The sequence below is a fragment of the Pelophylax lessonae genome (assembly GCF_965119305.1).
Source record: "Pelophylax lessonae genome assembly, chromosome: 11".
In the NCBI taxonomy this organism is placed as follows: Eukaryota; Metazoa; Chordata; class Amphibia; order Anura; family Ranidae; genus Pelophylax; species Pelophylax lessonae.
In genome coordinates, this window is record NC_138778.1 from 3,980,787 (window position 1) to 4,005,644 (window position 24,858).

Here is a 24,858-nt window from a genome sequence, read left to right on the forward strand (position 1 = left end):
CCCCCTTTATCAGGGCTAAAAACTAGATAATGTAGGCACCTGGACTGGAAAAACCTGTCAGGTCACCTGTGGCCAGGTGACAGCTGCACCCTGTTGGAGGCAGGGGTGCACCGCGGGGTAGTGAACCCAATAGCTGACTGCTGTGAATGGACAGAAACATGAGCCGTAGATTCCCCAGGGCGTGGAGTCTAAGACCCAGCAGGTGTTCACCAGAGACTCTGGTTGTGAGGATGGACCTGGCAGCAGCTGGGCCTCACCAGAGCCTTTAGTGGTGAGGATGGACTTGGCTGCCGCTGGGCCCAGGTCGCGGCCCCTGGGGTCCCCCCGGGTCATGCTCCGTAGGGAGAGAGGGGAAGCAGCCACTCAGGACACAAGGGATAGTGATGAGTAAGCCGAGGTCCGGGCAACAGGCAGACGAGGGTAACCAAGGACAGGCCAAAGGTCAGGGTCACAGGCAAACAGGAGTAGTCAGAGACGAGCCGAAGTCGGTACACAGAAAGGTGGATGTAGTACACAGCAGACAGGAACACAACTAACAAACACTGTTGAACAGCAAAGCAGACCTGCAGTGCACTGGTTAATATAGACTTCCTGGAATGGCCTGGGGTGGAGGCAAACAGGGAGGAGAGACAATAAAAAGCAGCCAGAAGGGGAGTCAGGCCTCTAATGCAGACATGAAGGAGAAGGTAAGCTGCCAGACACTATTGCATGTCCATGACAAAGCCTTTGTAACCGCCAACGTGTTTCAGTGGCTCAGCACTCCCCCCCTTCGTCAGGGCATAGGTAGCATAAAACAAATTGGCCGAAAATGTTAAAAAATTTTGATTTTTACATTTTTTTTGGGGGGAATTTCATATAAAAAAATGTGAAAAATATTGCTATTTTTGCAAAATTGACGCTCTTTTTTTGTTTATAGCGCATGATCAAAAAATCGCACAGGTGATCAAATACCACCAAAAGAAAGCTTGGTTTGTGGGAAAAAAAGGACGTCAAATTAGTTTAGGTACAGCGTCGCACGACCGCGCAATTGTCCGTTAAAATCACGCAGTGCCGAATCGCAAAATAGGCCCTGGTCGGAATGGGGGTAAAATCTTCCGGGGCTTAAGTGGTTAAAGTTGCGCAGTGCCAAGTTGAAAAAAGTGGCCTGGACGTAAAGCTGGAAAATCCTCCGGGGCTAAAGTGGTTGAATGTGCAAACCATGTTTTTTTTTTATTTTTTTAAATGCTGAAACCGGAGTTCCACTTTAACAAATATTTTTTCGCCACATTCGGGTGAATATTTTCCTGCCATAAAGAAACATTTTTACAAATTTTCCCGTTTTTCCGACACAGAATTTCCTTGGAGACCTCCTGGGCTTCGGACATCTGCTGCTGTCAGCTGTTTCCGGGCCCCTCCGTGGTCTGAGCTTGGCCGAGGCCTAGAAGAGCGCGCAGCCAGTTGGCAGTACCGCGCTGTACGGCCCCGGAAGGTCCATGTTCACAGGCCGGCTGGGTCCAGGCGCCGAGCCAATCCCGGCTCCACACAAGAGAAGTCACGGACAATGCAGAGGGCAGCGTGTCCCCGAGATCGGCAATCTGCAGCCAAACATAAACCAACGTGACAATGGCCGGGACGGCATGCCAAGACTCTCCGCACAAAGAGAGGTCCATCCATCCAATCCAACCTTTATATACCAACAGCTGCCCCAACGTAAAGACGCTTCCCAGGAATTACACGGCGAGAATTCAAAGGCCGAAATGTAAACCAGGTAATTTTTTTTTCTTCATTTTTAAAAAAAAAATTATTAACATTTATATGTCTATTGGTAAAAATTCAGAAATAAATATTTTATTATGGGTGGATGACAGCGGACAAAGTCACATTCCGCTTCTTTATACATCTTGGAGATTCCAGTATCAAGAGCTGCCATCAATATTTCACACCAGGGGTGGGCAGGAGGGACGGTTGCCCTAGGCTCTAGGTCAGTGGTCCTCAACTCCGGTCCTTAGGGCCCACTAAAAGGCCAGATTTTAAGTATTACCTTGGGGAGATGCAGACTAGAATACTGCAATCACTGAGCAGCAAATTGTATCACCTGTGATGTATTTTAGTTATCTTGCAAACCTGGCCTGTTAGTGGGCCCCGAGGACCAGGGTTGAGGACCACTGCTCTAGATGACCTTGTCCCAGCACTGTTTCAGACCAGGGCCGGGACAAGGGGTGGGCAGGAGGGACGGCTGCCATGGGCTCTAGATGACCTTGTCCCAGCACTGTTTCAGACCACTTCCCTGGAGGTCTCACTCTTCCTGCTGCAGAAAGAAGAGGCTTTGCACTCTTGTTGTATTCTCCACATTGTAAAAAAATCTACAGTATCTCACAAAAGTAAGCACAGCCCTCACATTTTTGTAAATATTTTATTCTATCTTTTCATGTGACAACACTGAGCCCCCGTTCACACTAAGGCGACCTGTGAGGCGACCTGGTCGCCTCACAGGTCGCCGTAGGTCGCCTCCCCTAGGGAAGCTGCGGACCCGTTCTAATAGGAGCGACACAAGTCGCTCCGACTTAGAAAAAGGGTCCGGAGCTTCTTTGGGGCGACCCGGAGGCGACCGCCATAGACTTCAATGTTATGAAGTCCGTGGCGGCCGCTCCGAGGTCGCGGCGCGCTGCTTGCACCACGACCTCGGAGGTCGCTGTGCAAAGTAGCGTCGCTCGTATGTGAACGGGCACTTAAGAAATGAGACTTTGCTACAATGTAAAGTAGTGAGTGTACAGCTTGTATAACAGTGTAAATTTACTGTCCCCTCAAAATAACTCAACACACAGCCATTAATGTCTAAACCGCTGGCAACAAAAGTCAGTACACCCCTAAGTGACAACACACAGCCATTAATGTCTAAACCACTGGCAACAAAAGTCAGTACACCCCTAAGTGACAATGTCCAAAATGGGACCCAAAGTGTGAATATTTTGTGTGGCCACCATTATTTTCCAGCACTGCCTTAACCCTCTTGGGCATGGAGTTCACCAGAGCTTCACAGGTTGTCACTGGAGTCCTCTTCCACTCCTCCATGATGACATCACAGAGCTGGTGGATGTTAGAGACCTTCCCCTCCTCCACCTTCTGTTTGAGGATCCCCCACAGATACTCAATAGGGTTTAGGTTTGGAGCCATGCTTGGCCAGTCCATCACCTTTACCCTCAGCTTCTTTAGCAAGGCAGTGGTCATCGTGTGTTTGGGGTCATTAGGTTGGAATACATGAAAAGATATAATAAAATATTTACAAAAATGTGAGGGGTGTACTTACTTTTGTGAGATACTGTATACTTTTTTGAGCACATTATGTTTATATGTTTTACTGGCAAGCCCTGAATTATTATAAATGTATTTTTTGAGGTGTAATAGCTAAGTGACAATGTCCAAATTGGGCCCAAAGTGTCAATATTTTGTGTGGCCACCCAATGGAAAAATTGGGAACTCGCCATTGGCATTCCAATTCATCCCAAAGGTGTTCAGTAGAGTTGAGGTCAGGTACTTATGCGAGGAGAAGACCCAGTTGACCATCGGCATTCCAATTCATCCCAAAGGTGTTTAGTTGGGCTGAGGTCAGATACTGATGTGAGGAGAAGACCTGGGTCCCCATTGGGGATCCATTTCATCACAAAGCTGTTCAGTAGGGTTGAGGTCAGGTACTGATGTCGGATGAAAATACCTAGATCACCACCAACCTTCCAATCCATCCCAAAGATGTTCTGTAGGGTTGAGGTCAGATACTGATGTGAGCAGAAGACCCAGCTCACCATTGGCGATCCATTTCATTCCAAAGGTGTTCAGTAGGGATAAGGTCAGGTCTCTGTGCAGGACACTCACGTTTCTCCACACCAAACTAGTCACACCATGTCTTTATGGAGCTGGCTTTGTACAGGGGGGGGGGGGGGGGGTGGCACAGTCATGCTGGAACAGAACTGTTACTACAAGGTGAGCACAAGGAGCACAATTACCTAAATGTCTTTGTATGATGTAGAAACAACAGTACTCTTCACTGAAGATAACTGAACTCATTTGGGGGGGGGGGGGGGGCTTTCATATACTTTTGGCCATATAATGTATACATATATATAGTAGATAGAAGTTCTGCATTGGTCAACCAAATAATCAGTAGGGATGATCGAACTTTTCAAAAGTTCAGTTCGACCAGAACACCCAAACTTCTCAAAAGTTCGGCCCTAATTTCAGAACCCCATTGAAATCAATGGGACCCGAACTTCGGTAATCAAAAAACACCATTTTGAAGCCCTAAAACCCAATAAATGCCCCTAAAAAGTGCCTAGGGTTCTGGGTCATGCCCCAGGGACTATTAATCACACAAAAAAAAGTCCTTGAAAATTGTAATTTTTGATAGAGAGCCAATTATTGAAAAAAATTATTGAAAAAAAAAAAAAATGAGATTTCTTTGGATTTAGTGTCTGGGGGGGGGGGGGGGGGGGGTGTCTAAAAAAGTGTACCTGTGAAGTTTCAGCTCTGTAGCATGTCCAGAACCAGAAAAAAAAAGTTCATTTGTATTAGAATTAATATAGAACAGGGATATGGCTCCGCTATTTTCACACCTTGCCGGTTTTGTAGCAAGCGTTTTTTTGGGCATATTTGGGGGACTTTGGAGGCAGGCATAACATCTGAACTTCTGTGTAGGGGTATATATACATACACCCATATATAGGTGTGAAAATAGCAGAAAACTATGCTTGCGCTAATGAAATAATTAACACCAATATGGCTTCTCTCCTATCACACCTATATGTGTGTATGTGTATAAATACATATAAGTGTGTGTGTATATATACCCCTATACAGAAGTTCAGATGTTTTGCCTGCCTCCAAAGACCCACAAAAATAGCAGTCAGAGTCAGTTAACCCTACACTACACTACGGTCCCCTTACACTTAACACTTTACCTACAGAAACTAGATTATTAAATCTAACTATAGTGGAAAATAGCACCCTAACTACACTAGATATCCCTTTCCTCACACTAAAAATTGCTAAATGACACTTTGTAGCAGAAGTCGCAGAACTGCTTCCACTCTCTTCCATGTCCCTGTATTACAATTCTAGGAATTTGGCGGGGGCTATCTTATATACTGGGGGGGGGCGTATTCACTAATGATTGGCCTAGGGACCCCCTAGTCACTCCAATCACATTCCTAGCATTCTCCTGCCCCCTCAATTGGCTTTTACTGATGGTTCTGGTCCAATCACGGGCTTTTAAAGCCCATTTCCTGTACCATTGCATTCTGGTCGGTTCTGGTTGCCGAATTCCGAACTTTTTTAGCAAAAAGTTCGGAATTCGGCTGAACCTCGAACAGCCAATGTTCGGGTCTAACCGATGGTCGACCCGAACCGTTCGATCATCCCTAATAATCAGTGCCTGGTCTGGTTGAGAAGCTTGTGCCGGTCACATTTGTAGGTCTCTCTGAAAAGGTAAATTACCTAAAAACATATTTGATTCTAAAAACAACAAAAAAAAAAAAAAGTGAATAAATATTTTGTGTGGGATTTCACATCTTTTGAATTCTAGGTCATTGCCCTCGAATCGCGGTCATTCTTACCACACGCTGAACTTTGGAAGTACAAAAAAATTGGACTTTTTAAAATCCACGTTGGGCGTGAGTCAGAGCTGCTAATAGCCATAGAGGGACGATCGAAGACGATAGACGTGAGTTTTCTTTCTTACATTTATTTCAGGCATTTGTATAGAACTGGGCAATTACACAGCACTTTACATACTGTACATCCCCATTGGTCCCAAGGAGCTTACAATCTAAGGTCAGATCTCACATACATACACATACTGTACATATTAGAGGCAATTTAGACAAGATACAAAAAAAATGAGATTTTGGAAGCTTCCTGTTGTCCGGGTCCACAATTGCAGTGAGCCAAATCTATGGCAGAAGCGAGCAGAAAGGAGCAAGCGTGGTCGAGCAAATCGCATTCTCCACAGGAATCATCAGCAAATCATTAACTGGATGTATATAGCGATTAGCCACCATTCACATTGACTGTGGCTTTCATCTGAAATCGTGTGTGATATCAGGTGCGACTTGGAAGACATCTGTGCGGCTGACAGATGTCTATGCAAGTCGCACCTGAAATCGCTAAAATTAGTGCAGGAACTATTTCTCTAAATCGGCGTGTCACCGCAAAGTCAAGGTCGCACCGATTTGAACAGAGCGATTGCCGGCAATAGGCTGCCACTTGTCATGTGATTTAATTTAAACCGTAAAATCTCATGACAAATCGCTTCAATGTGAACGGGGGCTTACTGCCCCCTCCAAACAGCAAATGTTACAAATGTATCGGAGGCGCCGGCTGTGACTTCACCCCATTATAATCATTATAAACAGGGCTTTTTTTCTCCGAGAATAGGTACCGGTACTCCCCTCTTCTGAGTCACCCCTTGTCTCCACTCCCCCACCTCTGAGCGCTGTCCTTTGGATCCACCCTCTACCCACCTCCCAGTACCCCCCCCCCCCCTTTTAGAGAATACAGAACCAAGTATCATGTTGTGGTTCTAGGTCATTTGTATGGAATTTGTTAATGATAACTTGAAAAGTAGTAAAAATAGATCCCCTGGAATCAGAAACAATAGACCCCCCCCCCAACAATAGATCCCCCCAGCAGCAATAAATCTTCCCCTGCAACAATAGAAAAAAAACAGTAAAATAGATTCCCTGCAATCAGCAACAATAGACCCCCAGCAACAATAAATCCTCCCCTGCAGCAATCCCCCCCCCCCCAATAAATCCTCCCCTGCAACAATAGACCCCCCCCCAACAACAATAGCCCCCCAGAAACAATAGTTCCCCCAATCAACAATAAATCCTCCACTGCAAAAAAAAGCCCCACCCACAACAAAATGCCCGCTAGCAACAATAGATTCACCCCAGCAACAATAGATCCCCCAGCAGCCAGCATCAATAGGCCCTTCAGCTCACCCCACTGGCCCCAGCACCCCTTTGCCATAGCATACATTCAGACTGGAGGTTCCGGAACTGCGTTCCCCCACGTTCCCGCTGAAAAAAAACCCTGATTATAAGTGTTACTAAGACCTGGGGCTCCTGTCGAAGAATAAGATCTGCACTTTACACAGCGAATGTGAGGAGCAGATCTGGCCAGAAATTGTGGGGGGTGAATCTGGCCAGAAAATGTGGGGGTGATTTTGACCTGAAAATGTGGCGGTAAATCTAGACAGAAAATGTGGGGGTGAATTTGGACCGAAAGTGTAGGGGTAAATCTGGTAAGGAAATGCGTGGAGCGAATAAGGCCAGGGGGGTGATCCTGGGCTGAAAAAGTGGGCAGAGAGTCTGTCTAGAAAATGTGGGGGTGAATCTCGTCAGAAAATGCGTGCCAGAAAATGTAGGGGTGATCCTTGTTAGAAAATGTGAGGAGCGAATCTGGCCAGAAAATGTGGGGGTGATCCTTGTCAGAAGATGTGGGGATCAAGTTTGGCAAAAAAAAGTGGGGGTCATCCTGGCCAGAAAATGTGGGGGTGATGCTGGCCAGAAAATGTGGGGAGCGAATCTGGCCAGAAAATGTGGGGAGCGAATCTGGCCAGAAAATGTGGGGAGCGAATTTGGCCAGAAAATGTGTGGGTGATGCTGGCCAGAAAATGTGTGGATGATCCTGGCCAAAAATGTAGGAGTGATTCTTGTCAGAAAATGTGGGGAGCAAGTGTGGCCAGAAAATGTGGGGGTGATGCTGGCCAGAAAATGTGAAGAGCGAATCTGGCCAGAAAATGTGGGTGAGATCCTGGCCAGAAAATGTGGGAGAGATCCTGGCCAAAAAATGTGAGGAGCGAATCTAGCCAGAAAATACAAGAGGTGAATAACATGGTTGTGTCATCTGTGAACCGGTTTCTCAACCCAAGCAATAGATGGTGACCCTGAATGATGCCTGAACAAAGATGGCGCCATCATTCTGGAGAGAAAAGGAGATGTAGGCGTTTTTAGGGGGTGGAGAGGTATAGGGATAAATACCTGCAAGTGTTGCAAACTGTTATAAATTGATTTGCATTTTAATGAGTGAAATAAGTATTTGACCCCTTCACAAAACATGACTTAGTAGTTGGTGGAGAAACCCTTGTTGGCAATCAGAGGTCACAGAGGTCAGACGTTTCTTGTAGTTGGCCACCAGGTTTGCAGACATCTCAGGAGGGATTTTCTCCCACTCCTCTTTGCAGATCCTCTCCAAGTCATTAAGGTTTGGAGACGTTTGGTAACTCGAACCTTCAGCTTCCTCCACATATTTTCTATGGGATTAAGGTCTAGAGACTGGCTAGGCCACTCCAGGACCTTAATGTGTTTCTTCTTGAGCCACTTCTTTGTTGCCTTGGCCGTGTGTTTTGGGTCATTGTCATGCTGGAAGACCCATCCATGACCCATTTTCAATGCCCTGTCTGAGGGAAGGAGGTTCTCACCCAAGATTTGATGGTACATGGCCCGCCCATCGTCCCTTTGATGCGGTGAAGTTGTCCCCTTAGCAGAAAAACACCCCCAAATCATAATGTTTCCACCTCCATGTGTGACGGTGGGGGATGATATTCTTGGGGTCATAGGCAGCATTCCTCCTCCTCCAAACACGGCGAGTTGAGTTGATGCCAAAGAGCTCAATTTTGATCTCATCTGACCCCAGCACTTTCACCCAGTTCTCCTCTGAATCATTCAGATGTTCATTAGCAGACATCAGACGGGCTGTACCATGTGATCTCCTGAGCAGGAGGACCTTGCGGGGGCTGCAGGATTTCAGTCCTCCATGGTGTAGTGTGTTACCAATTGTTTTCTTGGTGACGATGGTCCCAGCTGAGATCATTGAGAAGATTCTCCCGTGTAGTTCTGGGCTGATTCCTCACCGTTCTCCATCATAATCGATCCTCCACGAGGTGAGATCTTCCATGGAGCCCCAGACTGAGGAGACTGACAGTTATTTTCTGTTTCTTCCAACTGTTGTCACCTCTCACCAAGCTGCTTGGCGATGGTCTTGTAGCCATTCCAGCCTTGTGTAGGTCTCCAATCTTCTCCCTGACATCCTTGGACAGCTCTTTGGTCTTGGCCATGGTGCAGAGATTGGAATTGACTGATTGATGGATTCTGTGGACAGGAGTCTTCTATACAGGTAACAAGCTGAGATTAGGAGCACTCCCTATAAGAGAATTCTCCTAATCTCAGCTTGTTACCTGTATAGAAGACACCTGGGAGCCAGAAATCTGCTGATTGATTGGGGATCAAATACTTATTTCACTCATTAAAATGCAAATCAATTCATCATTTGTTTGAAATGTGTTTTCTTGGATATTTTTGGTGATATTCCATCTCTCACTGTTAAAATAAATCTAATATTAAAATTTTAGACTGATCATTTCTTTGTCAGTGGGCAAATGTACAAAATCAGCAGGGGGGTGGGGGGTCCAATACTTTTTTCCCTCACTGTACATTTTGTTCTATGTAAAATCTTCCTGTTTGAGAAGTAAAGAGCTGTGATGTGAAGGAGCTGGCCGGTACAAATAATCCAAATTTGACTATATACTCCTCAACCCCGGTCCTCAGGGCCCACTAACAGGCCAGGTTTGCAAGATAACTGAAATTCATCCCAGGTGATAGAATTTGCTGCTCAGTGATTGCAGTATTCTAGTCTGCATCTCCCCAAGATAATACTTAAAATCTGGCCTGTTAGTGGACCCTGAGGACCGGAGTTGAGGACCACTGATATATATCATTCAAACCGATTTCTCTAATCCTTCCTTTCGTTATTAGCGAAGTGAAGACAGGAGCACCAATGGCCAAATGCGATGAGTACATCCAAGAGACAGAGCTCCGGTCTACAGGCTCCGCCTCCAGGGTGGTTCTGACCAACAAGGATGGAGAGAAGCCCAGCATTCTGGAATCATACATCCAGCCGTGTCTGGTGGAGCTCCTGGGCAGCACACTATTCTTGTCCATCGGATGTCTATCGGTTCTGGTCAACCCACATGGAGCGGGCCCCCTGCTCCCGGCCCTGGCACATGGACTCTCATTGGCCGTTGTCATCTCTATCCTTGGCAACATAAGGTGAGTAATAATTGCCGGCAACAATTTTGTGGTCTTCAGCTTCAGATTTCGATACATTGCCCCTTCCCTTATTACTTATAACCAAAACAAGGAACACACCGATAAAACACACCTCACCTGTGCTTACAATAGTATCAAGATACACTATATTACCAAAAGTATTGGGACGCCTGTCATTACACACACATGAACTTTAATGGCATCCCAGTCTTAGTCCGTAGGGTTCAGTATTGGGTTGGGCTTGGCCCCTTAGTTCCAGTGAAGGGAACTCTTAAGACGTCAGCATACCAAGACCTTTTGGACAATTTCATGCTCCCAACTTTGTGGGAGGAGTTTGGGGATGACCCCTTCCTGTTCCAACATGACTGCACACCAGTGCACAAAGCAAGGTCCATATAGACGTGAATGAGTTTAGGGTGGAGGAATTTGACTGGACTGCCCTCACCCCGATAGAACACTTTTGGGATGATTTAGAGCGGCAACTGTCAGCCAGGCCTTCTCGTCCAACATCAGTGCCTGACCTCACAAATGTGCTTCTGGAAGAATGGTGAAACATTCCCATAGACACTCCTAAACCTTGAGGACAGCCTTCCCAGAAGAGTTGAAGCTGTTATAGCTGCAAAGGGTGGAGCCAACTCAATATTGAACCCTACGGACTAAGACTGGGATGCCATTAAAGTTCATGTGTGTGTCCTGATTCCTCTATATAGATCTTTATACCACTAGAGGGGTCCCCAGCAGGAGGAAGGGGGTCCTGATTCCTCTATATAGATCTTTATATCACTAGAGGGGTCCCCAGCAGGAGGAAGGTGGTCCTGATTCCTCTATATAGATCTTTATATCACTAGAGGGGTCCCCAGCAGGAGGAAGGAGGTCCTGATTCCTCTATATAGATCTTTATATCACTAGAGGGGTCCCCAGCAGGAGGAAGGGGGTCCCCATTTCTCTATATAGATCTTTATATCACTAGAGGGGTCACCAGCAGGAGGAAGGGGGTCCTGATTCCTCTATATAGACCTTTATATCACTAGAGGGGTCCCCAGCAGGAGGAAGGTGGTCCTGATTCCTCTATATAGATCTTTATATCACTAGAGGGGTCCCCAGCAGGAGGAAGGAGGTCCTGATTCCTCTATATAGATCTTTATATCACTAGAGGGGTCCCCAGCAGGAGGAAGGGGGTCCTGATTCCTCTATATAGATCTTTATATCACTAGAGGGGTCCCCAGCAGGAGGAAGGTGGTCCTGATTCCTCTATATAGATCTTTATATCACTAGAGGGGTCCCCAGCAGGAGGAAGGAGGTCCTGATTCCTCTATATAGATCTTTATATCACTAGAGGGGTCCCCAGCAGGAGGAAGGGGGTCCCCATTTCTCTATATAGATCTTTATATCACTAGAGGGGTCCCCAGCAGGAGGAAGGAGGTCCTGACCCCTCTTTATAGACCTAGTTTAGAATACTGAGTCCAGTTCTGAAGATCTCACTTACAAGAAGATTTTGATGAGATAGAATGAGTCCAGAGATGGGCAACAAAAATGGTGAAAGGTCTGAGGGATAAAACCTATCAAGAAAGAGTGAGGGACCATAATATGTACATTCTAGGGGAAAGACGGGAAATCATTAAATAAATGAAGGGTGTGAATAAGGTTCTGGAGGACGGTGTATACAATATGAGGCCAAGATTAAGAACAATAGAGACATGACCTCAGGATAGAGTAGTTGATGGTTGGAACAGACTGTACTGTACTTCTGGCAGAGGTAGCGGGTCAGTTAACAGTAAGTGAATTTAACCACTTGACCTCTGGAAGGTTTTACCCTCTTCAAGATGACTTAACTGGTAATTGCACGATCATGCAACACTGTAGCCAAAAGAAATGTTTATACAGTGCCTTGCGAAAGTATTCGGCCCCCTTGAACTTTTCAACCTTTTGCCACATTTCAGGCTTCAAACATAAAGATATAAAACTGTAATTTTTTGTGAAGAATCAACAAGTGGGACACAATCATGAAGTCGAACGAAATTTGTTGGATATTTCAAACTTTTTTAACAAATAAAAAACGGAAAAATTGGGCGTGCAAAATTATTCAGCCCCCTTAAGTTAATACTTTGTAGCGCCACCTTTTGCTGCGATTACAGCTGTAAGTCGCTTGGGGTATGTCTCTATCAGTTTTGCACATCGAGAGACTGAAATTTTTGCCCATTCCTCCTTGCAAGACAGCTCCAGCTCAGTGAGGTTGGACGGAGAGCGTTTGTGAACAGAAGTTTTCATTTCTTTCCACAGATTCTCGATTGGATTCAGGTCTGGACTTTGACTTGGCCATTCTAACACCTGGATATGTTTATTTGTGAACCATTCCATTGTAGATTTTGCTTTATGTTTTGGATCATTGTCTTGTTGGAAGACAAATCTCCGTCCCAGTCTCAGGTCTTTTGCAGACTCCATCAGGTTTTCTTCCAGAATGGTCCTGTATTTGGCTCCATCCATCTTCTCATCAATTGTACCCATCTTCCCTGTCCCTGCTGAAGAAAAGCAGGCCCAAACCATGATGCTGCCACCACCATGTTTCACAGTGGGGACGGTGTGTTCAGGGTGATGAGCTGTGTTGCTTTTACGCCAAACATAACGTTTTGCATTGTTGCCAAAAAGTTGGATTTTGGTTTCATCTGAGCAGAGCCCCTTCTTCCACATGTTTGGTGTCTCCCAGGTGGCTTGTGGCAAACTTTAAACGACACTTTTTATGGATATCTTTAAGAAATGGCTTTCTTCTTGCCACTCTTCCATAAAGGGCAGATTTGTGCAGTATACGACTGATTGTTGTCCTATGGACAGAGTCTCCCACCTCAGCTGTAGATCTCTGCAGTTCATCCAGAGTGATCATGGGCCTCTTGGCTGCATCTCTGATCAGTCTTCTCCTTGTATGAGCTGAAAGTTTAGAGGGACGGCCAGGTCTTCGTAGATTTGCAGTGGTCTGATACTCCTTCCATTTCAATATTATCGCTTGCACAGTGCTCCTTGGGATGTTTAAAGCTTGGGAAATCTTTTTGTATCCAAATCCGGCTTTAAACTTCTCCACAACAGTATCTCGGACCTGCCTGGTGTGTTCCTTGTTCTTCATGATGCTCTCTGCGCTTTAAACGGACCTCTGACGGACCTGGATGCTGACCCCTTTCTATACGCCGCTACTGATCTCTTCTCCTACCTCTTTCTTTGCTGCCGCTTCTGCTTTTTCCCTAATACGTGGTTTCTTCTTTTTCCTCTTTCTCTTTCTTCATTCCTTTCCCTTCTCTCTCTTTATTTTTTTTTTTTATTTTTTTTGTCTCTCTCCCCTTATCCTTTCTTCAAAACTTCTACTCCTCTCAGTGCACTGACCGATGGCAAATGCCTCCCCCGGTTCGGTATGCGATGGTGGGATTGGGGGGTGGGGGCCGCTTCCTTCCCAGGGCGCAGTGTGTTCCCGTAAGGGGCGCCAGGGAGGGGGGGCGGGGCCCGGGCCCGCTGACCACTCGTGTGGCGGATTGCAGGCGTATTTCTATTCTGACTTGAGTCGCCATTCTACGGATTACTTTAACTGGTATTTTTATTCCCGGCAATGTTTATATTTGTACTTCTCTAATCCGTGTCTTGCAGTTGCTAAGCCATTTCTGCCATGTATGACTGAGATCTGTGGGCACACTTTGCACTGTTGTAAGTTTTATTTACTTTTTTTATAAAACCTCAATAAAAAATATTGGAAATTAAACGGACCTCTGAGACTATCACAGTGCAGGTGCATTTATACGGAGACTTGATTACACACAGGTGGATTCTATTTATCATCATTAGTCATTTAGGTCAACATTGGATCATTCAGAGATCCTCACTGAACTTCTGGAGAGAGTTTGCTGCACTGAAAGTAAAGGGGCTGAATAATTTTGCACGCCCAACTTTTCAGTTTTTTATTTGTTAAAAAAGTTTAAAATATCCAATAGATTTCGTTCCACTTCATGATTGTGTCCCACTTGTTGTTGATTCTTCACAAAAAATTACAGTTTTATATCTTTATGTTTGAAGCCTGAAATGTGGCAAAAGGTCGCAAAGTTCAAGGGGGCCGAATACTTTCGCAAGGCACTGTATTTAGTAATGTATTGAATTACTGATCTTCTACCTGAATGTCTGTCCTGATGTTCTCACAATGACCGAATTCCACAGAATAAATGATATCTCCAATGGTCTGTATTGCTATTTCCTAAATTTCCTTTTTCTTTTTAGCGGAGGGCACTTCAATCCCGCCGTCACTTTGGGTGTGGTTTGTTGCGGAGGTCTCACTCCCATCCTCCTTGTACCTTATTGGATATGCCAGCTATCAGGAGGCATGCTGGGAGCTCTTTTGGCCAAGGTGGGTGTCATGACAAATGTGATATTCCAACTAGAGAAAAAAATATCCGATACGTTTATATTATTTATGCTGTACAAAGTCTTTCAGCAACTAATAAAATGGACTCCTCCAGAAAAAAAAGGAACAGTAGAACGGTAGAAGGACACGCTGTACCGTGTGGCAGGAAGGTAAATGATCCCCAATCACTTCTGCCGACCCGGCTTTTTCTGGCACTTTTCGTTTACAAGTTAATATCAGTATTTTTTGCTAGAAAATTACTTATAACCCCCCAAACATTATATATTATTTTTAAAACAGAGACCCTAGAGAATAAAATGATGATTGTTGCAATTTTTTATTTATGCCACACGGTATTTGCGCAGTGGTTTGCTGATGAATAATAAAAAAAAAAATCAATATATACCCCAATTGTTTAGTATAATGTGAAAGATGGTGTTACACCGAGTAAATAGATACCCAACATGTCACGCTTTAATATTGCGCACACTCATGGAATGGCGACAAACTACGGTACTTAACCCCTTGCCGACCACCGCACGACTATTTACTGCGGCAGTCAGCCCCTCACAGGCAAAGTGACGTAGTACTACATCGCTAGCCTGTGAGGCTCTAGGGAGCGAGCGCGCGTGCACGTGTGCCCGGCGGGCACTCGCGATCGTCCGTTACACCGGAAGAAAGGCAGGCGGCTAATGTAAACAAAGCCGCCTGTCATTCTCCCCTGTGTAAGAATGGAGATCAGACGGTTCTACTATGTAGGACCGTTGATCTCTGTTCTTACACCAGTAGCCACAGCCAATCACAGTTAGAAACACGCCCCTAGGACACACTTAACCCCTCCCTCTCCAATAGAGTTAACCCCTTCCCTGCCAGTGTCATTTTTGCAGTAACAGTGCATATGTATAGCACTGATTACTGCAGTAATATCACTGGTACCCCCAAAAATGTCAGTCAAGTGTCCGATCTGTCCGCCGCAATGTCGCAGTCCCGCAAAAAAAATTGCAGACCGCCGCCATTACTCGTTAAAAAAAAAACAACAAAAATGACAAAAATCTTTCCCTTTGTTAGTAAACGCAATAACTTTTGCCGAACCAATCAAAATACGCTTATTGCGATTTTTTTTACCAAACATATGTAGCATAAAACAAATTGGCCGAAAATGTTAAAAAATTTTGATTTTTACATTTTTTTGGGAATTTCATATAAAAAAATGTGAAAAATATTATTTTTGCAAAATTGACGCTCTTTTTTTGTTTATAGCGCATGATCAAAAAATCGCACAGGTGATCAAATACCACCAAAAGAAAGCTCTGTTTGTGGGGAAAAAAAGGACGTCAAATTCGTTTAGGTACAGTGTCGCACAACCGCGCAATTGTCCGTTAAAATCACGCAGTGCCGAATCGCAAAATAGGCCCTGGTCAGGAAGGGGGTAAAATCTTCCGGGGCTTAAGTGGTTAAAAAGCTCCATAGGTTAAAAATTTGAACATACTATGCAAAGTTTTCTGTACTGTCGGTGATCGGATGTGTACTCTACCCATAATGGGCCGTCCTTGTTGACCCTATTTTCTATTGTTTTCCTATTGTTCACCGTTTGTCATACCTACAGTTTGTATTTCTGTTGACTTTGCAAGAATAAAATGAAAAAAAAAATTAGAAGAAAAAAAAAAGCTCCATGGGTGACATTTTAGACTCCTTTAATTTGCAAATGCTTTAGACAGTTTAAAAAAAAAAAGACCCCTTAATGTATATTTAACCACTTCTGGACCGGAAGATTTTCCTGCTTAATGACCAGGTCATATTTTGTGATTTGGCACTGCGTTACTTTAACAGACAATTGCGCGGTCGTGCGACGCTGTACCCAAATAAAATTGATGTCCTTTTTCCTCACAAATAGAGATTTCTTTTGGTGGTATTTGATCACCTCTGTGATTTTTATTTCTTGCGCTATAAACAAAAAAAGAGCGACAATTCTGAAAAAAACAAAAAAAAAAACAATATTTTTCACATTCTGCTATATAACATTCTCCCCCCCCCCCCAAAAAAAAAAAAAAAAATCTAAATTTTTTAACATTTATTTGGTAAAAAAAAAAATTGCAATAAGCGTATTTTGATTGGTTTGCTCAAAAGTTATCGCATCTGCTAACTACGGGAAAGATTTATGTCATTCTTATTGTTTTTTTTATTTTTTTACTAGTAATGGCGGCGATTTGCGATTTTTAGATCGGACCCCTAACTGACATTTTTGAAACTTGTGGGGACCAGAGACATTACTACAGTAATCAGTGCTAAAAATATGCACTGTCACTGTAATAATGACACTGGGAGGGAAGGGGTTAACACCAAGGGCGATCAAAGGGTTAAATGTGTTCTTAGAGGGTGCTTTCTAACTGTGAGGGGGATGGGCTTGATACATGAACACAGAGATCCGTGTTCCTAAATAGGAGGATCCCTGTGTTCATAACTGACAGAACAACAGTCTGCTGTGTTTACAATGGCAGACCGTCCGTCGTTCTGTCTACATGGGGAGCAATCGCAGCCTCCGGAGCTGCTGATTAGCTTCCCCTGTGACGAATGGGCTCAGGAAAATTCTGCGATATAGCCAGGGCCGCTGATAGGGGGGGACCACCAGCCCTCTTGTAGGGGGCCCGAGCACACAGGGGGGGCCCACACAGAGAGGGGGATTAGTGATGGACAACAAATACAGAAATCTTCCTCCAGCACCTGAATCTGATCTGTCCCTCTCCCTGCTACCAGCTTTTATCTGTTGAGAAAGAGACAGTCGTCCCTCACTTATCCCCCTCCCTTGTGTGGCCCCCCTCCCAGCACTTATCTCTGCTCAGGAGTTTATTTGTAAATTGTAACTTTGTTTCTCTCTCTCTGTCTCTCTGATCACTGAGCTCCAACTGCCCAGCCTGTATATTTTTCTCATCTTTTTTATTTAACATAGTTTTTTTTTTTTAGATTTAGCAGGAATTGTGCGAGTTATGTTATATTTGTGTCTGATAATAGTGATTTTGTTGTAATTTTAGCTAAATATATCTTTAATATTTTCTTGGGGGGGCCCTGCCAGGTAGTCTGTACGGGGCCCCGCGATTTCTAACAGCAGCCCTGGATATAGCCACTAGATGGAGCTGACGATCATAGGAAATAAATGTATTAGACAAATTATGGGGATTATTTGTGACAACTATGCAAATGCCTTGAAGATTTTTGTTATCAGTAGACCCCCTGATTGTTTATCATTTGCTTCTTCTAGGGCTTGGCGGACGAAGAGTCCTTCCTGAATCACAGCGGAGCAGCCTGCGTGGTGGGCGGGGACACTTCCGTGGGCAAGGCGGTTGGAGTGGAGATAGTCTTCAGCTTCTTCCTAATCTTCACTGTGGTGATGGGGGCGGTGGGGGAGCGTAGCCGGACTCCACTCGCCTCCTACTCCATCGGCTTTACCCTCATCACTGGAATTTTAGCCGGGTAATTCTGAAAAACAAATACAGCGTCTTTTTTTGTTACAATGTTACAATTTTTGTTACAATGTTTGTCCTCTCAAAAGTCATATTCCGGATAAAGGTGGAGTCTTGCCGGCTGAGGGTGCTGGCTTTATTTACAGCATGGGTGTCCAACCTTTTGGCTTCTCTGGGCCACATTGAGTTTAGAGAAATTTTCTCGGGCCGCATATAAAATATATACTATAGTTAAGGTATATAAGTAATAAAACGCCACCGCCCCCTTCCCGTGCTGCCGCCCCCCCCCCCAGCACTAATTTATCACAACTAGAGGATGATCCTTTCCGAGGCAGCCTCTGCATACAGTTAGTTGGAAGCCACTGTGGCCATGACCCAACCTGAATTCCTTCTTCCCCATCAAAAAAAAATTGTCAGGGGGCAGTGGGCCGCATTGCCTGGGGCTCTGGGCCGCATGCGGCCCCCAGGCCGCAGGTTGGACATGACTGATTTACAGTGAGGGAAAAAAGTATTTGACCCCCTGCTGATTTTGTACGTTTGCCCACTGACAAAGAAATGATCAGTCTATAATTTTATTGGTCGGTTTATTTTACCAGTGAGAGACAGAATAACAACAAAAATATCCAGAAAAACGCATTTCAAAAAAAGTTATAAATTGATTAAAATAAGTATTTGATTCCCGATCAATCAGTAAGATTTCTGGCTCCCAGGAGTCTTCTATACAGGTAATGAGCTGAGATTAGGAGGACTCTATTTAAGGGAGTGCTCCTAATCTCAGCTTGTTACCTGTATAGAAGACACCTGTCCACAGAATCAACCAATCAGATTCCAATCTCTCCACCATGGCCAAGACCAAAGAGCTGTCCAAGGATGTCAGCACAAGGCTGGAATGGCTACAAGACCATCGCCAAGCAGCTTGGTGAGAGGTGACAACAGTTGGTTGGAAGAAACACAAAATAACTGTCAGTCTCCCTCAGTCTGGGGCTCCATGGAAGATCTCACCTCATGGAGGTTCAATGATGATGGAGAACGGTGAGGAATCAGCCCAGAACTACACGGGAGAATCTTCTCAATGATCTCAGCTGGGACCATCGTCACCAAGAAAACAATTGGTAACACTACACCATGGAGGACTGAAATCCTGCAGCACCCGCAAGGTCCCCCTGCTCAGGAAATCACATGGTACAGCCCGTCTGATGTCTGCTAATGAACATCTGAATGATTCAGAGGAGAACTGGGGGAAAGTGTTGTGGTCAGATGAGACCAAAATCAAGCTTTTTGACATCAACTCAACTCGCTGTGTTTGGAGGAGGAGGAATGCTGCCTATGACCCCAAGAACACCATCCCCCACCGTCACACATGGAGGTGGAAACATTATGCTTTGGGGGTGTTTTTCTGCTAAGGGGACACCTTCACCGCATCAAAGGGACGATGGACGGGGCCATGTACCATCAAATCTTGGGTGAGAACCTCCTTCCTTAAGCTGGGGTATTGAAAATAGGTCATGGATGGGTCTTCCAGCATGACAATGACCCAAAACACACGGCCAAGGCAACAAAGGAGTGGCCCAAGAAGAAGCACATTAAGGTCCTTGAGTGAGGAAAATAACTTAGGCCCAATATCTGTGAAAAAAATTGTATGACGAGAAAATTTTTTTTTTTTTTTTTTATATAAATGGTGGCGGTGAATAAATATGGGATGGTAGTGAAATTAATGTAAGACAAAAAATGCTAAAGCAAATGTATGGTAATTATAAGTGCTAGTGCTTAAGTGCAAACATATATGCTAATATGCACCTGCAATAAATTGCTTGGTATGTATGGGTGCAAACTTAAAGTGCTGGTGCTTCAGTGCAATGGTGTATACTTATAAACAATAATATTCATAAACCCAAAAAATTACCAATCCGCAAAAAATAATTATATCACAAAAATATCTTTTGTGTGGAAAAAAGAAAAAATGCAAAAAATGCAAGCATTAATAAAAGACTAAAAAATATTTCTCAAACTTAATAATCTAATATCAAACAATTAAAAATAAAGTCCATTGAATAAAGTTCATTATTATAATCCTCCCGTGCAGAAAAGTGCCAACAGTGCTGAAAAACAAATAAATTCCAGTGCTTGTGATGTGTCAGTGAGGATCCTTCCACCACAGTAATTAGCAGAGGTGTAACTAGAACCTCCAGGGCCCCGGTGCAAGAAACCATGAAGGGCCCCCCTTAACCCCTGGCCAGGGGCCCTTTCCTTCAAGCCTGGGGCTCTTCCCACTGATCCTGGGGCCCTTTAGTCTCAGTGCGGGGCCCTTTAGTCTCAGTGCGGGGCCCTTTCACAAGTTCTGCTGTGGGCCCCTTTCCTGCCATCTTGGAGTCTCCCCACGGTGGTGGAATGCCAGGGCCTGGTCGCAAGTGTGACCTTTGCGATCCTGGAAGTTCACCCACTCGTGTCAGTAGTTATTTTTTGGTATTTTAATTGTATTATTTTTTATCATTTTATTTTTTTACAATGTGACTGACTATGACTCTGTCCATTCAGAAAAGGAAGAAGCTGGTACATTACATATTTACCGACCCCTTCCTGGTTCTCTATTGTGACACATCCCCTGCAGCAGCCGGCAGGAGAGGGGAGGGAGCACAGTAGGGGGGTAGAACAGTGGGGACCGGGGGAGCACACAGGGGCCCAGAGACAGCAGAACACAAGTGAACTGGATAGGAGGAGTGGCGGGGGCAGCATACAGAGGAACCAATCTCCTCCATTTTCCTCCTGCAGCTACAGGAGGAATAAGGAGGACAGTGATTTCTCTTCATGCTGCCCCCGCCGCCCCTCCTATCCAGGTGTACAGGGGAGTCGCACAGGCCCCCTGGAGCATGGGGCCCGGTTGCAACTGCAACCCTTGTAGTTACGCCTCTGGTAATTAGTGCCTGGGTGAACTCACCAGATATATTACTGGTAAAATTATAAACCAGCAATCAAGCTTTGTTCACACTTTAATTAATCCTTGACCTCCTCTCTCCTTGGTCACCGCAGGTATAAATTAGTGGAATCACATAGAGGGATAAAGAGGGATGCCACGCATAGCGTTATACTGCATAATAAAGACTATTTTATTTGTAACAGATAAGTTCCATAACACTCACAAGGAGGGTGTCTGCTAGACACTAGGGATCTGTGCTGTGTAACATTGATCCTCTGCTCAAGCCGTCCATGAGCAGGGATATGTGAAGCAGTTCCTTTCCAATGCTTGAGCAGTGCTGTCTCAGCGTCCTGTAAGCCACGCCCTACCGGTTTCGTCACCTGACTTCTTCTCGGGGCGGTCTGATATATTAGGCAGCAAGTGAACATGTTGCCCCTGAAGTTGAGGTGATGAAAGCAGAAAAAATGGGAAAGTGTAAGGATTGGAGGGACTTTGACAAGGGCCAAATTGTAATGTCTAGACGACTGGGTCAGAGCAACTCCAACACCGCAGCTCTTGCAGCCAACCAGCAACAGGGTCATGGGTGGCCAAGGCTCATTGATGGAGGTGGGGAGGGAAGGCTCATTGATGGAGGTGGGGAGGGAAGGCTCATTGATGGAGGTGGGGAGGAAAGGCTCTTTGATGGAAGTGGGGTGGGGGGGGAGGCTCATTGATGGAAGTGGGGGGGGGCTCATTGATGGAAGTGGGGGGGGAGGCTCATTGATGGAGGTGGGGGAAGGAAGACTCATTGATGGAGGTAGGGAAGGAAGGCTCATTGATGGAGGTGGGGAGGGAAGACTCATTGATGGAGGTGGGGGAGGGAAGGCTCATTGATGGAGGTGGGGGAGGGAAGGCTCATTGATGGAGGTGGGGAGGGAACGCTCACTGATGGAGGTGGGGGAGGGAAGGCTCTTTATTGGAGGTGGGGAGGAAAGGCTCATTGATGGAGGTGGAGAGGGAAGGCTCGTTGATGGAGGTGGGGGGGAAAAGCTCATTGATGGAGCTGGGGGGAAAGGATCATTGATGGAGGTGGGGGAGGGAAGGCTCATTGATGGAGGTGGGGGAGGGAAGGCTCATTGATGGAGGTGGGGGAGGGAAGGCTCTTTATTGGAGGTGGGGAGGAAAGACTCATTGATGGAGGCGGGGAGGGAAGGCTCATTGGTGGGGGTGGGGTGTGGGAAGACTCATTGATGGAGATAGGCAGGTGAAGACTCATAGATGGAGGTGGGAAGAGAAGACTCAATGATGGGTTGGGGGTGAAGGCTCATTGATGGAGGTGGGGGGGGATAGGCTCATAAATGGAGATGGGGAGGGAAGGCTCATTGATGGAGGTGGGAAGGGAAGACTCGATGATGGGTTAGGGATGAAGGCTCATTGATGGAGGTGAGGGGAGGGGAGGGAAGGCTCATTGATGGAGGTAGGGGGAGGGAAGGCTCATTGATGGAGGTAGGGAGAGGGAAGGCTCATTGATGGAGGTAGGGGGAGGGAAGGCTCATTGATGGAGGTAGGGGGAGGGAAGGCTCATTGATGGAGGTAGGGGGAGGGAAGGCTCATTGATGGAGGTAGGGGGAGGAAAGGCTCATTGACGGAGGTAGGGGGAGGAAAGGCTCATTGACGGAGGTAGGGGGAGGGAAGCCTCATTGATGGAGGTAGGGGGAGGGAGGACTCATTGACAGGGGTAGGGGGAGGGAAGGCTCGTTGATGAAGGTGGGGAGGGAAGGCTCGTTGATGAAGGTGGGGAGGGAAAGCTCTTTGATGAAGGTGGGGAGGGAAGGCTCATTGATGGGGGTGGGGAGGGAAGGCTCATTGATGAAGGTGGGGAGGGAAGGCTCGTTGATGAAGGTGGGGAGGGAAGGCTTGTTGATGAAGGCGGGGAGGGAAGGCTCGTTGATGGGGGTGGGGAGGGAAGGCTCGTTGATGAAGGTGGGGAGGGAAGGCTCGTTGATGGAGGTGGGGAGGAAAGGCTCATTGATGAAGGTGGGGAGGGAAGGCTCATTGATGAAGGTGGGGAGGAAAGGCTCATTAATGAAGGTGGGGAGGGAAGGCTCATTAATGAAGGTGGGGAGGGAAGGCTCATTGATGGAGGTAGGGAGGGAAGGCTCATTGGTGGGGTTGGGGAGGGAAGGTTCATTGATGGGGTTGGGGAGGGAAGGCTCATTGATGGGGTTGGGGAGGGAAGGCTCATTGATGGGGTTGGGGAGGGAAGGCTCATTGATGGGGTTGGGGAGGGAATGTTCATTAAAGGATGTGGGGAGGGAAGGCTCATTGGTGGGGTTGGGGAGGGAAGACTCATTGGTGGAGGTGGGGAGGGAAGGCTCGTTGATGAAGGTGGGGAGGAAAGGCTCGTTGATGAAGGTGGGGAGGAAAGGCTCGTTGATGAAGGTGGGGAGGAAAGGCTCGTTGATGAAGGTGGGGAGGAAAGGCTCATTGATGAAGGTGGGGATGAAAGGTTCGTTGATGAAGGTGGGAAGGGAAGGCTCATTGATGGGGTTGGGGAGGGAATGTTCATTAAAGGATGTGGGGAGGGAAGGCTCATTGGTGGGGTTGGGGAGGGAAGACTCATTGGTGGAGGTGGGGAGGGAAGGCTCGTTGATGAAGGTGGGGAGGGAAGGCTCGTTGATGAAGGCGGGGAGGGAAGGCTCGTTGATGAAGGCGGGGAGGGAAAGCTCGTTGATGAAGGTGGGGAGGGAAGGCTCGTTGATGAAGGCGGGGAGGGAAGAAATAGAAAGCTGTCAGAACACACAGAGCATAGCAGTTTGTTGTGTATGGCACTGTGTAGCTGCAGACAGGGTGCCAACGCTGACCTGTGTCCACAGCCAAAGGAACCTACAATGGGCATGTGCGTCTCAGAACTGCACCACAGAGCAATGGAAGAAGGTGGCCTGGTCTAATGAATTCAAGAATGATTTGAGGAACACAACAAGTTTAAGGTTGACTTGGTCTCCAAATTCTCCAGATCTAAATCCAATTGAGCATCTGTGGGATGTGCTGGAAAAACAAATCTGACCCATGGAGGCCCCGCCTCCCAACTTACAGGACCTAAAGGATCTGCTGCTGACGGCTTTGTGCCAGATACCGCAGCGTACCTTCAGAGGAGTCCATGCATTGACGAGTCAGGGTTATTTTGGCGGCAAAAGTGGGACCTACAGAATATTAGGTGGGCGGTCATGTTATGGTGCATGGTCATGATTGTATGCTAATGGGTGTATATCAGGGATAATACAATGTAACTTTTCATTAAGATTGCTTTAAAAAAAGGCCTGGATTCTTTTCTGGGTGTACATAATATAATTGGGTACTAATATTTATAGGTAAAATTGATCCAGGGAATATCCGATTGCCTCTCGGGGGATCAGGAAGGAATTTTTTTCCCCTGCTGTAGCAAATTGGATCATGCTTTGCTGGGGTTTTTCGCCTTCCTCTGGATCAACTGCGGGTATAGGATTGTGTATATGGGATTGTATGGTTGGGGAGGGTATAGGATTGTGTATATGGGATTGTATGGTTGGGGAGGGTATAGGATTGTGTATGTGGGATTGTATGGTTGGGGTGGGTATAGGATTGTGTATATAGGATTGTATGGTTGGGGAGGGTATAGGATTGTGTATATGGGATTGTATGGTTGGGGAGGGTATAGGATTGTGTATATGGGATTGTATGGTTGGGGAGGGTATAGGATTGTGTATATGGGATTGTATGGTTGGGGAGGGTATAGGATTGTGTATATGGGATTGTATGGTTGGGGAGGGTATAGGATTGTGTATATGGGATTGTATGGTTGGGGCAGGTATAGGATTGTGTATATGGGATTGTATGGTTGGGGCGGGTATAGGAATGTGTATATGGGATTGTATGGTTGGGGCGGGTATAGGATTGTGTATATGGGATTGTATGGTTGGGGAGGGTATAGGATTGTGTATATGGGATTGTATGGTTGGGGCAGGTATAGGATTGTGTATATGGGATTGTATGGTTGGGGCGGGTATAGGATTG

General features: G+C 46.0%; 1 protein-coding gene across 1 annotated transcript in view; it reads left to right on the forward strand.

The window, feature by feature from the left end:
- The first annotated feature begins 1,663 nt into the window (after positions 1 to 1,663).
- The window catches only part of LOC309567297 (aquaporin-8-like), a 26,077-nt gene continuing 2,882 nt past the window's right edge, over positions 1,664 to 24,858 (forward strand). The window contains exons 1-5 of the mRNA XM_082272703.1: positions 1,664 to 1,747; positions 5,555 to 5,692; positions 9,789 to 10,082; positions 14,331 to 14,457; positions 17,711 to 17,922. Coding sequence (XP_082128829.1) covers positions 9,811 to 10,082; positions 14,331 to 14,457; positions 17,711 to 17,922 — 611 coding nt within the window. The 5' untranslated portion in view covers positions 1,664 to 1,747; positions 5,555 to 5,692; positions 9,789 to 9,810. The remainder of the gene's footprint in view (positions 1,748 to 5,554; positions 5,693 to 9,788; positions 10,083 to 14,330; positions 14,458 to 17,710; positions 17,923 to 24,858) is intronic.